This window comes from Micropterus salmoides, unplaced genomic scaffold (genome assembly GCF_014851395.1).
Source record: "Micropterus salmoides isolate LMB-PRFRI ecotype aquatic unplaced genomic scaffold, ASM1485139v1 Ms_hic_scaffold_838, whole genome shotgun sequence".
Taxonomy (NCBI): Eukaryota; Metazoa; Chordata; class Actinopteri; order Centrarchiformes; family Centrarchidae; genus Micropterus; species Micropterus salmoides.
This window is the reverse complement of record NW_024044613.1, coordinates 1-21,352: the sequence shown is the minus strand read 5'-3', so window position 1 is coordinate 21,352 and position 21,352 is coordinate 1. Positions and strand designations below refer to the sequence as shown.

The 21,352-nt window shown below is 51.3% G+C and overlaps 1 protein-coding gene across 1 annotated transcript; it reads right to left on the bottom strand.

The window, feature by feature from the left end:
* Positions 1-3: 3 nt before the first annotated feature.
* Positions 4-20,153, bottom strand: LOC119894678 (rho guanine nucleotide exchange factor 40-like; the record flags this gene model as incomplete). The annotated part of the gene is given in 16 exon segments (XM_038707326.1): positions 4-495; positions 4,514-4,829; positions 6,695-6,886; positions 7,827-7,949; positions 8,582-8,869; positions 9,058-9,156; positions 9,498-9,614; positions 11,142-11,228; positions 11,655-11,748; positions 11,835-11,958; positions 12,292-12,468; positions 16,862-18,512; positions 18,552-18,760; positions 18,763-19,192; positions 19,487-19,684; positions 19,982-20,153. Coding segments are annotated over 16 exon segments (4,732 nt in total), but the record flags the coding sequence as incomplete, so codon positions are not given.
* Positions 20,154-21,352: the final 1,199 nt, after the last annotated feature.

Here is a 21,352-nt window from a genome sequence, read left to right as displayed (position 1 = left end):
GGTGAGCGAGAGCAAGGAGGAGGAGGAGTGTGTTACGAGGGGTGGGGGTGAGGGAGAGCAGGGAGGAGGAGGAGGTGTTACGAGGAAGGGAGGAAGTTTTGGAGTCCTCCTCAGGGGGACAGGAGGTCTCGTGGACCCCCCAGAGTCCTGACAGCGTTTTCCTGGAGGAGGCGGAGCTTCTACTGGAGGTGGAGTCAGAGCGCTGCCTGTGGGCGGAGTCTCGTGTCCTGAGCGCCGCCTCCATCTTCCTGTCAAACATCATCTTGGTCTCCTGACACTTGGACCAGGCAAAGCTCCACTGACGGAGCCCTCGCTCGCCGCGCAGCTCGCCCGCCACCGCCTTCATCTCCTGAAACCGGCCGTCCGGGATTGGCGGGTGTTGGCGGTGGTAGTCCTCCAGGCAGCCAATCACAGCCTGGCATTTGTCTGGCAGCGTGCACTCCTCCATACTGATACCAGCTAGGTGGCGCATGCCCTCCAACGCCCAGCATAGGCCTGCAGAGAGAGAGAGAGGGTCAGCTGTTCACATGTGATGCCATAGCAAGGGGCGTGGCCTCAGATTAACCTCTGACCTGACCCTCATGTATCGGCCGATCAAACGGCTTAGTGTTCGTTATTCTAATGCGTTATTGCAGCGGTACGAGAGGGTTTCTCTCTGCTTCACTATATAAATACACATTTATAGCATTAGTATACGAGAGAATATAATTACAGTATAGTAATATTTATGCAACTAAACTCAGGATTCAAGCTCCTCGTCCAAGCACCGGGGGGGGAGGGGGAGAGAGAGAGGGAGACAGTGGGGGAGGTCAGGGAATGACATCACCCTCCACGCTGGTAGAGAAAGCTTTGAAGTTGTAGCCGCGGCGCCACAAAGCAGCCGACCTCCTTTATGTAGAGGGGAGGAGGGGGAGGCTGTTATAAATAAGAAGAGGCCTCCTGCTTTTCTACACTGACGGACTGAATGAGTCTTTACCCTCCTTACAGACAGCTCACACATTACCTCACCACTAAAGCGACTGTCAGCGTCGGCAGACGCCCGTGCTGTTCACACTACACAACATGCCATCATGTGACGGGAGTCTTGAAGTCGTTGTGGCGTTCACCATACGTGACTGATCGGTGACAGGGGGTCACACGCTACACCCAGGCTGTTCCAGGGCCCCGAGGCTCTGGAACAGCCTGCCTTCTTAAAACATACTTTTATAGGAGAGCCTTCCCGATCTTATTAGACTTTTTTATCCCTTTTATTCTATTTTAATTATTTTATATTTATCTTAAACGTGTATTTTAGTCTTTTCAATGTTTTCATGCTTTTATCTTGTATTGTTTTTGTATTATTGTCTTTACACTTGTTAAAGCACTTTGTAACTTGTTTTGGAAAAGTGCTCTATAAATAAAGATTATTATTATTATCTTATTACACGAGCTGACAAGGACAGTGTCACCCGACACTGGTCTCCAAACCATGTTTAGTCAAGAAAACGTGTGAAACAGGAAATGAGGCGAACCTACAGAGAAAAGAGCTGTTTGTTATTATAAAGACAAACATTATAAGACAAAGAATCTGGGAGAAAGGATGGATTATCTCTGCAGAGAGCAGCAGGGGAGGAAAAAGGTTCTGCAGTGAAAAGCAGCCCCTGCTCTCATTGGCTGGATGTGGATGTCAGTCGGTCGACTCCTCCAGATATTTGGCGTGCTAGATATCTGGCTGGCGTCTGCGATGTGTCAGAAATGTGTCTGAGTGACAGGTGACATCAGAGGGTCGGGTGTTAGCTGGTTTGCACCTGAAGCTCGGTGGATAAACGATCGTGTTTCTCAGAAGATGATGGAGACAGTGGACAGGGAGGCTGCTCCAGGGGCCCCGCGCTGTTCTACAGATCATTTTCCAGGACTCTTCTAACGTCTCCTGACCCAGACGCAGCGTGACGGCAGCTTTTTCAGACATGTTGCTGTCTGCACATCCGTCAGACTCTATTTAAACTCTGAATACATTGAACTTGGTGTATTAATATGCATGTGTAATATGGTAAAAAAACGGGACTACTTCATCTGGGTGCAAATATCAAGAGAGGATTACTATGTTTTAAAGAATGCATCACATAGGCAGCATGCTGCCTTCAAAACTGGCCGTTACTGGGGCAGCTTCAAGGCGTCTCAGGAGACTCAGGAAGAGGTCGTTCGAGCCGTTTCGAACAGGACTAGATGCCTCGCTGTCCTGTTAGACACCTTCTGAGTCAGCAGTTTAGCCCGTTTCAAAGACAGCCCATGTGTTAGCCCCTTTACTAACGAAGCTTAGAGCTACGGCTAAACGGTTTCCTGTCACGTTACGGTGAATTTTATCGTAATGTAGCAAAGTGAAAAGCGCCGTTAGCCGGTGTTTGATGCAGCTGGGCTCCCTCACTGTTCTGACCCGCATTCATTCTTATCCAACTTCCTCAACAACACATGTGAAACCACCAGAGCTGAAACGCAAACCTTCAACCTTAGCAGGTAAAAATCAGGCGAGCGAGCAGCAGGTAAACTTCAGCTCCTGAGTCAAACATGTTGGACATTATTCAACAGTTTAAAACAAGTTGAGAAGAAAACGTAACGGAGCAGCCAGCAGGGACTCACATTTACCTTTTAAGAAAACTTTCTTTATTCAGAGTTTCAGTCACTTGAATTAATGCCACCAACCATCCAGGCGTCTTCCATGACTGCAAAATTGATCAAATGTTTTCCAGGTTTTTCTGAAATACTTTCTGACACACTGAAATAACTGCTGTACATCCAAATACTGAAAATACCGATCTGATCTGAGTGAAAGTTCAACTGGAGAACCTGACGTGAGGTCAGCGGATGGACGTCTTAAAGCGGAGCGTCGTCCCTCACGCAGGATCTCTGCTCCAGTTCAGGCGGATATTAATATTAATTAGTGACGCCGACCTGACGCTGTCCGACTCATAAAGATCCCACATGTGCGGCATCATCATAACGCCAAGTTCAGTCAGACAGTTGACAACAATGAAGCCACACACACCCGCTGCTACAGTAGGCCAGTGGGTCAGCGGCGTGTCGGCTCAGTGCTCTTCTAACTGATTAGCTGGCTGATGTGTCCTGATCACTGCAGCCGCTCAGTTCCCACGCGCACACACACCCCGGCGCTATGTGTGTGTATGTGAAAGGGTTCATTCAATCAGCTGAGTTAGGAGATGGGGGCGGGGCTTGGGGCTGAGTGAAATGACACTGATCTGGTTAAAGCGTCGTGTCTGTGAAAGACCTCAGAGCGTCTCAGTAGACACTGAGTGGGGACAAACACCCGTTCAGAGGCTTCAGCAGAGGCTGAGCCGTCTGTCACCGGGTCCCAGAGCCATAAGGTCTCTGAGGGCTCCCTCAGGCTGCTGACCACCTCTGATCCACATCTGACCCATGTTCTGACCGCAGATGGTTCTCAGTGAGCTTCAGCTTTACGTTCTGCAGCACGACGCCCTGAGCGACTGTCGCTGGCCTGCAGCGAGTGAAATAAGCATGTGACCCGTTTTGACCCCAGTCCAACCAGACAAACACATCTGACCTCTGTGCAGGACGCTCAGTGAGACATCACTACATCACCCATTTCACTCTGGATTCACTCTGCAACTAACAGCTGTTTACTCTTCGTCTTTTCTCTCTGATCACTGAACGGTTGGTCTGTGAAGTGAACGAGTGACTTTGGTCCTTCCGGTTCATGTAGAGAACGAGACACGGCAGTTTACCAGGCACTCTCCAGGTGCGTTATGGGAAAGGTAGGACCTAGGGTTTCTGGACTAAATTCAGGATGTCTCCACCTCTGCTGCTCAGATTTGGTTTTTGAATCTGTTTCCTTCGAGTCCTTTGACTTTATAAAGGTGCGATACCAAACTGATTTGGTGCCCTCAATCATTAAAACAGACAAGAGCTGGTTTTATCTTCTGATCACTGATCGATCGACGTACTATTTCAGCTTCACTGTTTTACTCTGGATGTTTCAAAACAAGAGGAGAGGAGAGGAGAGGAGAGGGGGACTGGGACTCTAATGACAATAACATGTGGTTGTTATTGTGCTGCAGAGACAGAAGGGGGGGGGGGGGGGGGGGGGCAGGACTGACCAGGACCAGACAGGCTCTGGTTTTTGGGGACAGGACTCCAGACTTGGATCCAGTCAACCAAAGAGGAGAGAAGAAGGGGAGGAGGAGGAGAAGGAGGAGGAGGAGGAGGAGGGTCCTACTTCAGACAGTTTATACACCAACTTATTTACTGAGCCAATCAGCTGTTGTTTTTAGAGCTTCAGCAGGAAACAGACTGGACTGCTGGATCCTGAACTGATCATCACTTCAGCTGTTTTTCCTGTTATTGACTTTTTAAAAGCACAAACCATCAGAGACCCACGGACCTTTAGGCTCTTTGCCTTTGAAACCTGACAGCTGCGGCGTCTCTTCCAGCTGTATTTGATATTTAGAGTCTGTTTCCTGAGAATCAAACTCGTCTCTGCTGCGGGGATCTGATCACTAACTGTCCTCACTGCAGATGTGAAGATCAGCGAGGACCTGAGGAGGAACTGAACTGAAGCTCTGCGGCTCACTGAGGCACCAACGGAGGAGAAACGGCCTCCTCCTCCTGGTTCTGGTGTTTCGGTTCAGGTTGATCTCCAGGACACACGCAGCGTACTGCAGGACGCACTGATTACAGCGTCGACCAATCATACCCACAGAAGGTCGTTCGGTGACTTCCACCCGATTAGGATGTTTAGAAAGTGTTTGAGATGTCACACAGGAAGTGAGCTCCTCGCCGTATCTCGCCAGCTGGAACACAAACTGTTCACCGCTGATCTGACCGCGTTCTCCGAGAACATGACACACAGAACCAGGAACCACACAAACACACAGCTTTATTTACAGATCTGAATCTGTCAGGGTGAACTCTGGGTAAAACACTGCAGCAGGAAACCGGGAGTCTGACACACGGCGTGCTGCAGGACGCGCTCTGTAACGATGGAGGAGCCTAAACTCCGCCTCTCTGCAGGGTCAGAGCGTCCCGCAGCAGGTGAACCAACTGATCCCATCAAACCACTGAGTTACTGTCACGCTGCGCACGTCTTACAGGACACGCCGCTGCCTCCAACTATTCTACACCAGAACCAAAGTCACCGCCGAGCCTGAACCGGATCCCAACCTGGACCTAAAACCACGTCAGAACCCTCCATCAGACCCGGACCCACTCACACGGGTCCAGCTAACGTCTGCTAACACCACACACACACACACACACAGGGAGGGAGACAGAGAGAGAGAGTAGAGCAGCGTTCAAATCACAGACCGCTCTGAAGTCAAACTGACGCCAACTAAACACCAAACTACTCAACAACTACACACAAACTACACAACACTATTAAAGCTGCACACCTGTGTGTGTGTGTGTGTGTGTTAGTGGATCGTACCTCGGTGTGTTCTGGTGAAGCGCTGCAGCCTGACTGAGAGCGGCAGCCCGACCACACACACACACAGTGACCCCGCCCCCCCCCAGGCTGAATGGCAGATGGGCGGTCCCAGGAGGAGGGGGAGGGGGGGTCGCCACGGCAACAAAGACTTTGAGAAAGGAGTGAAAGGAGGAAGGAAAACTTGGCACCGGAGTCACACCTGGACTACACACTAACACACACACACAGTTTCACATGTGTCTGTCCGGACCAAACACCATGTGGAGATACGGGGTTTCCAGCGGACGCAGTTTCACGCTGTGACTCTTTGTGTGTGTGTGTTAGTTTTAGTGTGTGTTAGTTTTAGTGTGTGTGTGTGTGTGTGTTAGTTTTAGTGTGTGTGTGTGTTAGTTTTAGTGTGTGTGTGTGTGTTAGTTTTAGTGTGTGTGTGTGTTAGTTTTAGTGTGTGTTTGTGTGTGTTAGTTTTAGTGTGTGTGTGTGTGTTAGTTTTAGTGTGTGTGTTAGTAGTGTGTGTGTGTGTGTTAGTTTTAGTGTGTGTGTGTGTGTTAGTTTTAGTGTGTGTGTGTGTGTTAGTTTTAGTGTGTGTGTGTGTTAGTTTTAGTGTGTGTGTGTGTTAGTTTTAGTGTGTGTGTGTGTGTTAGTTTTAGTGTGTGTGTGTGTTAGTTTTAGTGTGTGTGTGTGTGTTAGTTTTAGTGTGTGTGTGTGTTAGTTTTAGTGTGTGTGTGTGTGTGTTAGTTTTAGTGTGTGTGTGTTCTGTGTGGCCCAACAGTGAGTCCACGATAATCCCAAGTCCACGTCCTGAACTACAATGAGCTGCCACTGATACGGACACACACACACACTCCTACAGTACAGGTCACGTGACCATCACCCCCTTTATAGCCAGCAGAGGCCAGGATACAAAACATTATTGACACTCTCACCCCCGCCCCCCCACCTCCCTCAATACAAGCTGTCAGTTTCACTGCAGGAAGACGACAGGGAGGGGGGAGGAGGAGGAGGAGGAGGAGGAGGAGATGTGTGAACGCTCCCTGACATCTCATGTAAAAAGCAGCAGGTGGATTTCGGCTACGCGGCGTCCACACATTTCTTTCTGATGTTAAAATGTTTAAAGCGTCTAGCAGTTTCAAAAACGCTCACCACCCACACCAACACGCCTGAAAACGCACATCACATGAACGCGTGCCGGCAGAAACAGGAAGCAAACTGTCTAATGGTTTATTTGCAGAAAACACGACAGGCTGACAGGAACTGTACCTGGTCCAAGAAGCGGTACAGTCGCACGGCCCGCTCGATGTTCTGGCCGCTGGCGTTGACCCGCTGAGAGAAGTCCTGAAGCTGAGCCCAGAAAGAATGAACCTTGGCCTCATAGACGTGGAGGTCAGCTGACGACATGTCGCCCCAACGCTCCAGACGAGCCAACAAGGCCTCGCCACGTCTGCAGCGCTCCTGCAGGGAGAGAAGAAGAAAACAGATGAACATCTGTGTGCAGGACCGTTCTCCTGTGTTCATGGAGTCCAAGAACCGGGATTCACCTGAAGGGGTCCGACCGCTTCGGGTTTAAAGTTAAGACCTGGTTTTAGGGCCCAGCTCAGGGGAAAGGGCCGTTTAAGACCTGGTTTTAGGGCCCAGCTCAGGGGAAAGGGCCGTTTAAGACCTGGTTTTAGGGCCCAGGTCAAGGGAAAGGGCCGTTTAAGACCTGGTTTTAGGGCCCAGCTCAGGGGAAAGGGCCGTTTAAGACCTGGTTTTAGGGCCCAGCTCAGGGGAAAGGGCCGTTTAAGACCTGGTTTTAGGGCCCAGGTCAAGGGAAAGGGCCGTTTAAGACCTGGTTTTAGGGCCCAGCTCAGGGGAAAGGGCCGTTTAAGACCTGGTTTTAGGGCCCAGGTCAAGGGAAAGGGCCGTTTAAGACCTGGTTTTAGGGCCCAGGTCAAGGGAAAGGGCCGTTTAAGACCTGGTTTTAGGGCCCAGCTCAGGGGAAAGGGCCGTTTAAGACCTGGTTTTAGGGCCCAGCTCAGGGGAAAGGGCCGTTTAAGACCTGGTTTTAGGGCCCAGGTCAAGGGAAAGGGCCGTTTAAGACCTGGTTTTAGGGCCCAGCTCAGGGGAAAGGGCCGTTTAAGACCTGGTTTTAGGGCCCAGCTCAGGAGAAAGGGCCGTTTAAGACCTGGTTTTAGGGCCCAGCTCAGGGGAAAGGGCCGTTTAAGACCTGGTTTTAGGGCCCAGCTCAGGGGAAAGGGCCGTTTAAGACCTGGTTTTAGGGCCCAGCTCAAGGGAAAGGGCCGTTTAAGACCTGGTTTTAGGGCCCAGCTAAGGGGAAAGGGCCGTTTGAGTGTGTGTGTGTGTGTGTGTGTGTGTGTGTGTGTGTGTGTGTGTGTGTGTGCGCGCGCCTTACATATGCAGTAGTGTGGAAATCTTTGAAGTCGTGTTGCTTCTTGTTCAGAAGCTCCAGTGAATCCTCCGGTTCACTCAGACTCTTCAGACGAACCTCCCCGACCTCCTCCAGCCAGGAGCTCACCTGAGACACAGGTATGATTTTACTAGTTGGTAAGACAGCAGCAAAGCCAAAAGGGGTTCTGGGAACTGGGCTGCACCTAAACATGACTTTTTAATTGATTAATCTAACCTTTATTTTCTTTTGATCAGTTCATTAATATAACAATTAAAATAAATATCACAAAGGTGTCTTTTTAATATTCCAACATGTTATTCAGTCATAAAGCTCATCAGGATCATAGCAGCGTATTTATCAGATTGGAGCCGCATATGGATGCGACATGGCCTGTTCACACCGTCATAAAAAGATCAGATCTGAGTCACATATGGGCATATCATCGGGTTTGGGTCGCTGCGGCCTGCAGTCTGAACGCAGCCCTTGTGTCAGATGCCACTAACAGCTGTCTGAACTGGAGGCTGACTGAGCAGATCTGTGGTGTGGGAGACATTTCACTTCCTTTCGCTCTCTGGTGCACAAACTGATCCTGAGAGACAGCATGTTGGCTCATGATGAAACAAGGTGATGCACCTCAGCAGCAGGGTGTCACAGGTGTGGCTGGACTGCAGACTGAAATGTGCTAAAGGTCTGAATCTTCACAGTAACACGATGACCTTCCTGTCAGCAGAGTGCGTACTGAGCGTGCTCAGACTGACCTCGGTGAAGCCCTGCTCCAGGCTTCTGAACTCCAGGATGAAGTGCAGCTCCTGGGTCCTGGAGTTGGACAGCATCACCAGGCGGTGCAGCAGCTCGTCCACCTCCTCGTACAGAGACGACACCGTCTCCATCGCCGCCCGGTAATCTTCGGTCTCTCTGACGCTGCTCTCCTCCCTGCGGAGCCGCGACAGTGAGGCTCCGCCCTCCTGCTGTAACTGCACCAATCGGCTGTCTTCGAGGATGCTACGCATCACCGCCTTGTACCTGGACAACAGCAGCTCGGCGTCCTGGGAAAGAGAGGGAGGTTTGTTGAGCGCTCCGGCCGTGTGACACGAAGGGAGGCGGAGCTGAGGAACCGAACCAGCGGCATGATGATCTGCAGCTCACGGTCAGGCCTGCAGTTTGTTCACGTGGTCACAGGCGTGTTTGTAATTAGTCAGTGACCTCATGAAGGTTAAAGAAAGGTGTGTGTTACCTGAGCTGCAGCAGGTAGAGGTGTGGACTGCAGGATGTTGATGGTTTTCTGCAGGAGGTTGACGACGTTTTCACACTGACTGGTCAGCTGCTCCACCCTCTGACGGACACACACACACACACACACACACACACGTTAACACGTCATGTGCAGAAACAGCTGCAGCTGAAAGAGTTGGCGATTCTCTCTCTGTGGGTTCACTATGAACAGTCATGTGAGAACACTGACGAAAGAAGCGGATCGACAAAGATCTGAGGGTTCTGTTACATTTCGATCCAACAGAAACATAAAAGCAAAGAAAAACTATGAACAGCAAAGTGTGCTTCATAAAACTACAGCAGGAGAACACTGTGGAGGGGAGGGGCGCCACCTGTGATAACTACCTGACTGTGGTCGTCCAATCAGAGCATGAATAAGAGTGTCTGTGTGTTTGTACTGACCGATCTGAAGCAGAGCCAGCTGCTCTGACTGAAGCTGAAAGACCCTCCGAACTCTGCGGGAAGCTGCTGGAGCGCCACGTGTTTCTGGACAGACTTCAGAGAGCTCAACACCTCCACCTGCGCACACAGAAACACACACGGTGTGTACGTGCTGTGTGCAGTCACATGATGAAAACCACAATCTGCTCTCTGTTAGCAGGCGGAGGGTAAGAGAAACCTGGTTTCCTCAGGTAGATTTCACCTGGACAGAGACTGTTGATATATTTAGCCAGGTGAGAGCATGTGCAGAACTACAGACTGCAGAACGGCTGGATGGAAGCAGATCCAAAATAAGATCAGAGGTCGGGGAGAAGTCTGATCACTGAGCTGCTGCACGCTAGGGCTGGGTATCGATTAAAATGTTACGACACCAGTACCAAAACCAGTACCCTTAAAGTGATACCAATACCAAAAGAGTACTTATCCAACGAAGGTTTAAATCAAGGGCAACTGGACTTGGCTGAAGATCCAAGAAGACATTTCGGCCCTCATCTGAGAGCCAAGTCTGAACGACCATCGTTGGCATCTTCACCTGAAGCCAAGAGGAAATGCTCGAGTTTCCTGCTAAGTGATGAAAGGGGGGTAAGTGGTGGCGTAGACCCCCTCCTCTGTTCAGCGACGGCTTCTCAACCCGGGTGTAGGTGCTTCCTTGACACCTCTTTCAAACAGTCGATCCTCTTTGTCTAAAATGTGCACCTGGTGTCCTCGGTCCTTCAGATGTAAGTAGACTGCAGAGTCTTGACCTGAGGAGTTGGCCCTTCTGTGTTGAGCCATGCGTTTGTGTCGTGGTTGTTTAGTTTATTTAGTCAGTCAGAACTGAAGAAGTCTCTCGGATGAGGGACGAAACGTCTCCTAGTATCTTCAACCAAGTCAAGTTGCCCTTGACCTCAACCTTCGTTGGATAACTAAGAAACTTCACAGACAACAGAGTACGTCATTCGATACCTTGATATGCCACCTGTTGAAGCTGTAGTAGTTGATTGGTAGCGTATTATTATTTTTATTGTTCTTATGGACAAGCAAGGTTATCTATTTTATTTTTTCGTGTTTCAATATCTGTTACGTAAAAGTTTAGGGGAACTGTATCAGATCCTGCTCGTCCTGATTAGGTCCGGAGGCTCCGTCAGGAAAATCAGCTGCTGCGCCACAAAAGCTTTAACTGGTGTGATGGAACGCAGCGATCGATCAGTGACAAGTGATGGGAACAGCAAATAAAAATGTACAGAGACGTGTTAAATGATCTCAGAGGATAAAAACAACAGAAAGCCGAGCTTGTGGTGAGAAACACGCCTGAGACGCAGCCGAAGGTGAGCGGCTGTTAAAATCAGCATAGAGCCTTATTTACACAGTTTATGGTGCAGGAGAAAAGCTGCTCTTCTCTTTCTTTCTGTGTGTTTGGCTGCAAGTGAAACCACACAAAGTCATTTTCTGCTACCATCTGGTGACAGAAAGTATTGATTGAAGTACTGATTTGACTGGAGACGATTCAATTCTACTCCATACCGGGCTGCTTCTGTTGATAACATAAAAGGTATCGACGGAAGTGATACCCGTCCCTACTGCACACACGTGTGGTTTCGACAGTAACCAGGTGTCAGGCGTTACCTGTGTGGCTGCAGGTCTGTCCGGACGCAGAGACGAGTCCTTGCTGACCAGCAGGAACACAGTGTGGATGGAGCCTGGTACGTTCTCCTGCACAGACACACAGACTCAGAGTAAGATTCGTCTTTAATCAGCTGTCGCTTTCACCCCCCACCTCCCTCACAAGGAGCTGAAACACTGAGACCAGAGGACGAAGACGTGCTGCTGCTGGTCCCCTCAGGAGGGGGTTTAAACCAGGACCAGGGAGAGGACGACTCCTGACCTCCTGAGCCTGATGATTTTCCACCTGTTCTCATGTGTCAATATTCAAACAACATCCTGAGAAGTTCTTTGTGAAAATGAAATGCAAATCAACTTGAAGCCCGGCACTGTAATATTGAGACGGTGGTTTGGACTTTCTTAGTCTGCCCGCCCGTCTACAGCGTTATAAAGTTTCATCTCTGAACAGCCGAGTCTTGAGACTTCATCCGTTTCATCTCACTGAACTTTACCTCCTCTAACTTTAAAAACACTCACCTGTAGGGACCTGAGGGCGGAGAACAGGGCGGGGACAGGAGCGGCTCTGCGGGCGTCCACCAGCACCGTCAGCCCCAACGCTGCCACCTCCTTCCTGTTCCACACAAGAAGTGACGTCAGAGGAGGACCACGGTACAGTAAGCTGAGAGAGAGAGCGGTGGAGCGGGTGGGGGTTCCTACCTGAGGGTGGAGGTGTAGTAGAGCAGGAGGCGGAGCAGCTCTGCGCTGTCACAGTCGGGGTTCGACCACACGGTGTTCGTGGTGCTGACCGCCAGCAAAGCGCGGCCACTGCGGTCTCTGGTTCCTGCAGAGAGACGGTGGAGGTGTAAAAATGTACCGAGCTGCGAGGAAACAGGACCAGAACCAAGACTTCATTTTATCGGTGAACCTGATCGGATCTAATCAGGGCTCATTACAGAACCCGTGTGTCCCGGTGATGACATCATGCTTCAAACACCATCAGTCACATGATCGTCGCTGCTTCACACTAAAACAAAGCTCGGAGCTCCGGACTCAAGTGGACATTCAGAACCACCAGAAGCTCGTTTCATGCCTTGACCCTGGTCTGGGTTTAGTCCCGAGCTCGGTCTGTTCCGGGGTCAGTACCTGCTCCGGGTCTAGACCTGTTTTTTCTCACCTGGCAGACAGAGGGCTCCAGAGCTCAGCAGCACCCGGTAGAAGCTGGACTGCTTGGACTGGGAGGACTGGGTGAGCCTCACTGGGGCTGAGGAAGCAGCTGACTGGTCCGGCTGTGGAGAGGCTACGGGTTGTTCTGGTTCTGTTGGACTGGGACCAGCAGACAGACTGCTGAGGCCTGAGGAGAGAACACGCACACCCTGTGAGGACCGTCACTGTGACACAACACATAAACCCCAAAACCAGCTCTTTACCCTCCAACAGACCTTTAAAGACGGGAGAACCTCACTGAGGCCAGTTTATACTTCTGCACTGAACGTACACCTGCCTGACGCGCACACCCCCAAAAACGTGACTCCATGTCGCGCCGACGCAGACCAGAGAGAGCAGACGGGATGAGCACCGTTTACGGTAGCAGAAAGTAACAAGACCTTTTTTTAAAAGCCTACTAAATGTTCCGAAACCCCATAACTGCCACGCTGCCATCACTCAGATTACAGACAGAGCTGAGGGCTTCATTCTGGTTTCCCGTTGATGTGAACTGGAGCATTAAGTTTACTGCTGTGGGCAGAGGTCAGGCGAAAAAAAATCAATATTCGAATCCCAAAATTGAAAATCGAATGTGTACCCAACAATCAAATATTCAGGTCGAGCCCTACTAACCAGCCAACCTCCAACTAGTCCTCTAACCAGCTGACCTGCAGTCCTCTAACTAGTCCTCTAACTAGTCCACTAACCAGCCAACCTCCAACTAGTCCTCTAACCAGCTGACCTGCAGTCCTCTAACCAGCTGACCTGCAGTCCTCTAACCAGCTGACCTGCAGTCCTCTAACTAGTCCTCTAACCAGCTGACCTGCAGTCCTCTAATTAGTCCTCTAACCAGCTGACCTGCAGTCCTCTAACCAGCTGACCTGCAGTCCTCTAATTAGTCCTCTAACCAGCTGACCTGCAGTCCTGTAATTAGTCCTCTAACCAGCTGACCTGCAGTCCTCTAACCAGCTGACCTGCAGTCCTCTAATCAGCTGACCTGCAGTCCTCTAACTAGTCCTCTAACCAGCTGACCTGCAGTCCTCTAACCAGCTGACCTGCAGTCCTCTAACCAGCTGACCTGCAGTCCACTAACCAGCTGACCTGCAGTCCTCTAACTAGTCCTCTAACCAGCTGACCTGCAGTCCTCTAACCAGCTGACCTGCAGTCCTCTAATTAGTCCTCTAACCAGCTGACCTGCAGTCCTCTAACCAGCTGACCTGCAGTCCTCTAACCAGCTGACCTGCAGTCCACTAACCAGCTGACCTGCAGTCCACTAACTAGTCCTCTAACCAGCTGACCTGCAGTCCTCTAACCAGCTGACCTGCAGTCCTCTAACCAGCTGACCTGCAGTCCTCTAACTAGTCCTCTAACCAGCTGACCTGCAGTCCTCTAACCAGCTGACCTGCAGTCCTGTAATTAGTCCTCTAACCAGCTGACCTGCAGTCCTCTAACCAGCTGACCTGCAGTCCTCTAACCAGCTGCTCTGCAGTCCTCTAACCAGCTGACCTGCAGTCCTCTAATTAGTCCTCTAACCAGCTGACCTGCAGTCCTCTAACCAGTCCTCTAACCAGCTGACCTGCAGTCCTCTAACCAGCTGACCTGCAGTCCTCTAACCAGCTGACCTGCAGTCCTCTAACCAGCTGACCTGCAGTCCTCTAACCAGTCCTCTAACCAGCTGACCTGCAGTCCTCTAACCAGTCCTCTAACCAGCTGACCTGCAGTCCTCTAATTAGTCCTCTAACCAGCTGACCTGCAGTCCACTAATTAGTCCTCTAACCAGCTGACCTGCAGTCCTCTAACCAGCTGACCTGCAGTCCTCTAACCAGCTGACCTGCAGTCCTCTAACTAGTCCTCTAACCAGCTGACCTGCAGTCCTCTAACCAGCTGACCTGCAGTCCACTAACCAGCTGACCTGCAGTCCACTAACCAGCTGACCTGCAGTCCACTAACCAGCTGACCTGCAGTCCTCTAACTAGTCCTCTAACCAGCTGACCTGCAGTCCTGTAATTAGTCCTCTAACCAGCTGACCTGCAGTCCTCTAACCAGCTGACCTGCAGTCCTCTAACCAGCTGACCTGCAGTCCTCTAACTAGTCCTCTAACCAGCTGACCTGCAGTCCTCTAACCAGCTGACCTGCAGTCCTCTAACCAGCTGACCTGCAGTCCACTAACCAGCTGACCTGCAGTCCTCTAACTAGTCCTCTAACCAGCTGACCTGCAGTCCTCTAACCAGCTGACCTGCAGTCCTCTAATTAGTCCTCTAACCAGCTGACCTGCAGTCCTCTAACCAGCTGACCTGCAGTCCTCTAACCAGCTGACCTGCAGTCCACTAACCAGCTGACCTGCAGTCCTCTAACTAGTCCTCTAACCAGCTGACCTGCAGTCCTCTAACCAGCTGACCTGCAGTCCTCTAACCAGCTGACCTGCAGTCCTCTAACTAGTCCTCTAACCAGCTGACCTGCAGTCCTCTAACCAGCTGACCTGCAGTCCTCTAACCAGCTGCTCTGCAGTCCTCTAACCAGCTGACCTGCAGTCCTCTAATTAGTCCTCTAACCAGCTGACCTGCAGTCCTCTAACCAGTCCTCTAACCAGCTGACCTGCAGTCCTCTAATTAGTCCTCTAACCAGCTGACCTGCAGTCCTCTAATTAGTCCTCTAACCAGCTGACCTGCAGTCCTCTAACCAGCTGACCTGCAGTCCTCTAACCAGCTGACCTGCAGTCCTCTAACCAGCTGACCTGCAGTCCTCTAACCAGTCCTCTAACCAGCTGACCTGCAGTCCTCTAACCAGTCCTCTAACCAGCTGACCTGCAGTCCTCTAATTAGTCCTCTAACCAGCTGACCTGCAGTCCACTAATTAGTCCTCTAACCAGCTGACCTGCAGTCCTCTAACCAGCTGACCTGCAGTCCTCTAACCAGCTGACCTGCAGTCCTCTAACTAGTCCTCTAACCAGCTGACCTGCAGTCCTCTAACCAGCTGACCTGCAGTCCTCTAACCAGCTGACCTGCAGTCCTCTAACCAGCTGACCTGCAGTCCTCTAACCAGCTGACCTGCAGTCCACTAACCAGCTGACCTGCAGTCCTCTAACTAGTCCTCTAACCAGCTGACCTGCAGTCCTGTAATTAGTCCTCTAACCAGCTGACCTGCAGTCCTCTAACCAGCTGACCTGCAGTCCTCTAACCAGCTGACCTGCAGTCCTCTAACTAGTCCTCTAACCAGCTGACCTGCAGTCCTCTAATTAGTCCTCTAACCAGCTGACCTGCAGTCCTCTAACCAGTCCTCTAACCAGCTGACCTGCAGTCCTCTAACCAGTCCTCTAACCAGCTGACCTGCAGTCCTCTAACCAGCTGACCTGCAGTCCTCTAACCAGCTGACCTGCAGTCCTCTAAGTAGTCCTCTAACCAGCTGACCTGCAGTCCTCTAACCAGTCCTCTAACCAGCTGACCTGCAGTCCTCTAATTAGTCCTCTAACCAGCTGACCTGCAGTCCTCTAACCAGCTGACCTGCAGTCCTCTAACTAGTCCTCTAACCAGCTGACCTGCAGTCCTCTAACCAGCTGACCTGCAGTCCTCTAACTAGTCCTCTAACCAGCTGACCTGCAGTCCTCTAACCAGCTGACCTGCAGTCCACTAACCAGCTGACCTGCAGTCCTCTAACCAGCTGACCTGCAGTCCTCTAACCAGCTGACCTGCAGTCCTCTAACCAGCTGCTCTGCAGTCCTCTAACCAGCTGACCTGCAGTCCTCTAACCAGCTGCTCTGCAGTCCTCTAACCAGCTGACCTGCAGTCCTCTAACTAGTCCTCTAACCAGCTGCTCTGCAGTCCTCTAACCAGCTGACCTGCAGTCCTCTAACTAGTCCTCTAACCAGCTGACCTGCAGTCCTCTAATTAGTCCTCTAACCAGCTGACCTGCAGTCCTCTAACTAGTCCTCTAACCAGCTGACCTGCAGTCCTCTAACCAGTCCTCTAACCAGCTGACCTGCAGTCCTCTAATTAGTCCTCTAACCAGCTGACCTGCAGTCCACTAACCAGCTGACCTGCAGTCCTCTAACCAGCTGACCTGCAGTCCTCTAATTAGTCCTCTAACCAGCTGACCTGCAGTCCTCTAACTAGTCCTCTAACCAGCTGACCTGCAGTCCTCTAACCAGCTGACCTGCAGTCCTCTAACTAGTCCTCTAACCAGCTGACCTGCAGTCCTCTAACCAGCTGACCTGCAGTCCTCTAACTAGTCCTCTAACCAGCTGACCTGCAGTCCTCTAACCAGCTGACCTGCAGTCCTCTAACTAGTCCACTAATAAACCAGTTCACCAACGGGCCGCCTCCCGTCACTCCTACCTAACTTCCTTCCAAACGGCAGTGTGTTTAGAGTTAGAACAGGAGGTGAAGGTCAGTGTGTGTTTTTACTGAGGATGAAGGTGAGGAGGAGGAGGAGGAGGAGGACTAATTCAGCGAATCAGAGGAGGAGGTGATAGAAAGAGTCTGATGGTTTGTGGGATGAAAAGCAGAAAAGAGGGAAGGATTGAGAGGGGAAACAGGTTTCTGTACCTTCAGTCTGAAGCTCTGTAGTTCTTCCTCCACCAACCTCCTCACAGCTGCACTGCTCCTCTTCTTCCTCGTCTTCCTCCTCCGGCCTTTCCTGTCCACTTTCAGACGGAAGTGAGTCTGGATCCATCGCTGGTGTGTTAGACTCCTCCATGTGTGTCTGTAGTGCGTTGTTTTCAGAATTAGAGTCCTCAGAGTGTGCTAGTTGTTTTTTGTTTTCAGAATCAGTGCCCTGAGAATGTGTATGCTGTGTATTATTTTCAGAATAAGAGTTCTCATTGTGCATTTGTAGTGTGTTTTCAGAATAAGTGTCTTCAGACTGTATATGCTGTGTATTATTTTCAGAATAAGAGTTCTCATTGTGCATTTGTAGTGTGTTTTCAGAATAAGTGTCTTCAGACTGTGTATGCTGTGTATTATTTTCAGAATAAGAGTCCTCAGAGTGTTGTGTGTTGGACTCCACTGTGTATTGTCTGTTCTTTTCACAATCAGAGTCCTCAGAGCTCGTGTTCGTACATGAGCCAGCCTCCTCATCTGTGCGCCTTTGTTCACCTCTGTCATCATCTTCCCCTTCTCCTCCTCTCTTGTCTTCCGTCATCATTTGCTCCTCCTCCACCCTCCTTCCTTGACTCTGCTGCACGATTCTAACTTGAACTTCCTCTTCTAGCTCCACCTCCTCAAACTCATCGCCTCCCTCCTCATCCAACTCTTCCTCACCCTCTGTCTCTTCACATTCATTTCCCTCCTCCTCCTCCTCCTCCCTTTCTCCTCCCTCCTCAGCAGTGTGTGTGCACAACAGTAAATCTTCATCCCTACTACACTTCAGCTCTTCTTCCATTTCCTCATCCTCATCAACCACCATGTCATGCTTCCCTTTCTCCCTCTCCCTCAGCTCCTCCTCTTTCCCTCGCTCTTTCACTGCCACCTCCTCCTTGCTCTCCTCCACCTCCTCCTCTTCCTCTCTCTGCTCTGTGCAGTTTGCAGGTTCAGTGTTTAGCTTCAGACTCCCGCCTGAGTCAGTACCTCCTCTTTGCTCCTGAGACGTCCAGCGCTCCGACTGACAGCTGGAGGTTCCCACGACTTCAGGAGGAGCAGAGGAGGAGGTGGGGGAGATGGGGGTGAGGATGACGGGTCCACAGGAGTCCTGGCTGAGGTTCTCCTCGAGGAGCCTGGAGCACAGCCCAGCGTGGGAAGTGGCGTGTGTGTTACTGGCGGAGTGTGTCGTAGCGTCAGTCGGTGTGTGTTGAGGTGTGTGCGTGACGGAGAGTGCGTCTTGAGGTGTGTGCGTGGCGGAGAGTGCGTCTTGAGGTGTGTGCGTGGCGGAGAGTGCGTCTTGAGGTGTGTGCGTGGCGGAGAGTGCGTCTTGAGGTGTGTGCGTGGCGGAGAGTGCGTCTTGAGGTGCGTGTTGAGGTGTGTGCGTGGAGGTGTGGGTGTGTTGAGGTGTGTGCGTGGTGGAGTGGGTTGTTGAGGTGTGTGCGTGGCGGAGTGTGCGTCTTGAGGTGTGTGTTGAGGTGTGTGCGTGGTGGAGTGGGTTTGTTGAGGTGTGTGCGTGGCGGAGTGTGCGTCTTGAGGTGCGTGTTGAGGTGTGTGCGTGGTGGAGTGGGTGTGTTGAGGTGCGTGTTGAGGTGTGTGCGTGGCGCAGTGTGCGCTGGTTCTGGCTCGTGCTGCAGACTGATGGACTGGGTTAAGGAGCCTTTCTGAGGGAGAAGCGAGGCAGCGGGAGCTCCATCAGCTCCACGTACTCGCCCTCCGAGTCCTCGCCCTCACTGCTCGCTGCTGATTGGTCAGTTTTTGTAGCTGGGAGGAGCTGTACATCCTGTCTCCTGTCGCTACACGGATTGTGAGATGCATTAATTAACGCATCTCCATCCTTAACGGACGACTCCTTATCCTCCTTCAGGAGGTCCGGGGCCGGCTGATGAACTGTGGATAGACCAGGTCCTCCCACGGGACCCTGAAGACGTCTCCGTGGGCAGAGAGGAGGCAGCGCTCCAGCCTGGATGCTCCTCGCTGCTCCCTCTCCCTGTTAACAGAGTCCAGCCAGGCCATGCTGAAGATGGACCGCAGGGCTATCTCCGACACCTCCTGCTGCTCCACATGACGGCTGCCGGCCGACACGCTGCACACGAGCAGGCGGGGGGAGGAGGACACGGCGCTCCGACAGGAGGCGCTGCGTGCTTGAGGACGAGGAACAGCAGCAGGAGGAGAAACCAGCAGGTAGAAGTCTCCTGGACGGAGGAGGCGTTGGTCCAGAGGACAGAGCTGAACCGCTACCTTCTCATGGACGCACAGAGGCCAGCCTTCATGGCGAAACAGCAGACCACAGTACTGCAGCTGAGAGGAGGAGGAGGAGGAGGAGAGAAGATTAGGATCAATTAAAAATTGAAATTGAAATTTTTCAGCTTGAAACAGAGGGTCAGGCAGGCGTTATTCTCCTGACTCCTCCGTCATGTGAACCACAACTCCAGAACAAAAACCCAAAACACAGAATGGAGGAGAGGCAGGTGAGCCGACGATCGATTGGACCGTGACCACAGTAAAAGGGTCTGCAGCACTGACTCCTGCTCCACAGACAGCGTCGAAGGCTCCCCCCCCCCCCCAGTACGTATACCCTCCCCGTATACTCACGCAGGCGTCTTGCTGCAGGTTGGCTAACAGCTGCTTTGCGGGCAACAGGAAGTGGATCAGGTAGCGAAGGCCGTCTCCTCTGTAGCAGCTCTGCACCACGCTGAGGACCTGACAGAGGACAGTCGGGGATGTGGCCTGGAAGGGCGGGTAGAGGTCTGACAGAGCAGTCTGGATGCAGCGGTCCAAAGACTCAGAGTCCTGAGAGGAAAAGGACAGAGAAGGAGGAGGGTCAGACAAACAGGGCCACCAGAGTCAGCACCGGGTCCAAGACCACAAGAACTCAGGTTCAAACTAAAGCAACAGGATTCATCATTGCATCGATTCAGATAAGATATTTTTTAATCCCAGTGGGAAACTGCAGATAATAAAGTCACGTGACCTTGCCCCTGTCCTCCGACCCAAAACCCTGTAGTGTGAAAAACCATGAACTCACTGAGGGTTCAGGTTAGTCCAGGTTCATTTGAAAGGTTACAACAGACTCACAGTGGAACTGACCTGCAGACAGTCAGCGGCAGTCTGCAGGTCAGACAGGCGAGTCCCCTGATCCAGGTAGCAGAAGCAGTAGCTGGTCTCAGCAGTGTCCATACTCAGCTGCCGGTCTCCGTTGGTTCTCATACGCCTCGTGTTCATTCTTTCAGTGCAAAGTCAAAAAACAAGTTCAACATTTCAGGCTAACCGCTGAGAGCACGCCCGGCAGGCCCTGGAGTGTGGCCGGGAGGCCCCGTCTGCCGCGGTGAGAGCAGGAAGTGTAACTGGATCCGCTGGTCTGGAGGCAGCAGAGACCAGTCAGGTAAAAATATCACCCGGCACACGGCGTCTGGCTCCGGCCGGCTCTCTGACAGACCGTCAGAGGCTCCACTGCTCCATCTCTACAGATATTCTGAACACGTCTCTCGAGCAAACTTTAACTCATACTGAACGCTGCCTCGTGGATAAACACCTGCTCGCCATCATGCACACAGACCACAGCTTTTACAAAAAGCCTGTGTAGCAGTAAAGAGTAACGGCACCTGAGCAGAATCTGCCGCATCTACTAAAGGGGTTAAACTGATCCTGCAGCGGGTCTACAGACCTGCATCTCGGTGGAGATCAGCTGCCAGTTTGCTTCCAGTGTCGTCAGCGCTCTCCTCTCTGCTGGGCTGAATATTCTGGACGTGACTCGGCTCAGCACGATTCACACACACAGCTGGCAGCCAAATGTAGTGCTGAGGCCAAAATTAGCAGCAGGGTATCAGATGACACCGGGGGGGGGAGGTCTGTACTGGAAGGCTCGGTGGCCGACAGACATGACAGATCACGAGCTGAGGCTCCGAGATAAACACATTTCAAAAAGGGTCACAACACAAACTGAAAACAGTAACGTACAGACCGGCCACAGAGCGCAGCAGGTCCGGTTCTGTGCAACATCACGCTGGGCGATACGGCCAAAAGGTTACCAGGATAAAACATTTCAGGTTTAAATTCTGATTTTTGCTCCTGAGTGAAAGTTAATGTGGTTTTAAACTTTTCTTTCCGGTCAGAACAAACACTTGATGCCATACAAAACCAACCTTAGGCAGAATATTCAGAACCGTTCTGATAAAATCTGACTTCAGTAACAAAATAAAAATGTTCATAGAAGAATTAAGTGCTGATTCGTTCATGATTCTAATTAATTTAATCAAACATTTATTGAACATTGTATTATTGTTGAAGAGCAGTGTTTCCCATCACTGAACGAGACCATGGCGCCTCGCCACAGTCCAGTTATTAATTTAATAAACTATTTTTACATAAAAACATTTCGACCTCTAACATTGTGTTTTGTGGGCGCTGCTGTGAGCTCGCACGCTCATACACTTTGGCACCGACTCCAGACAACCACTT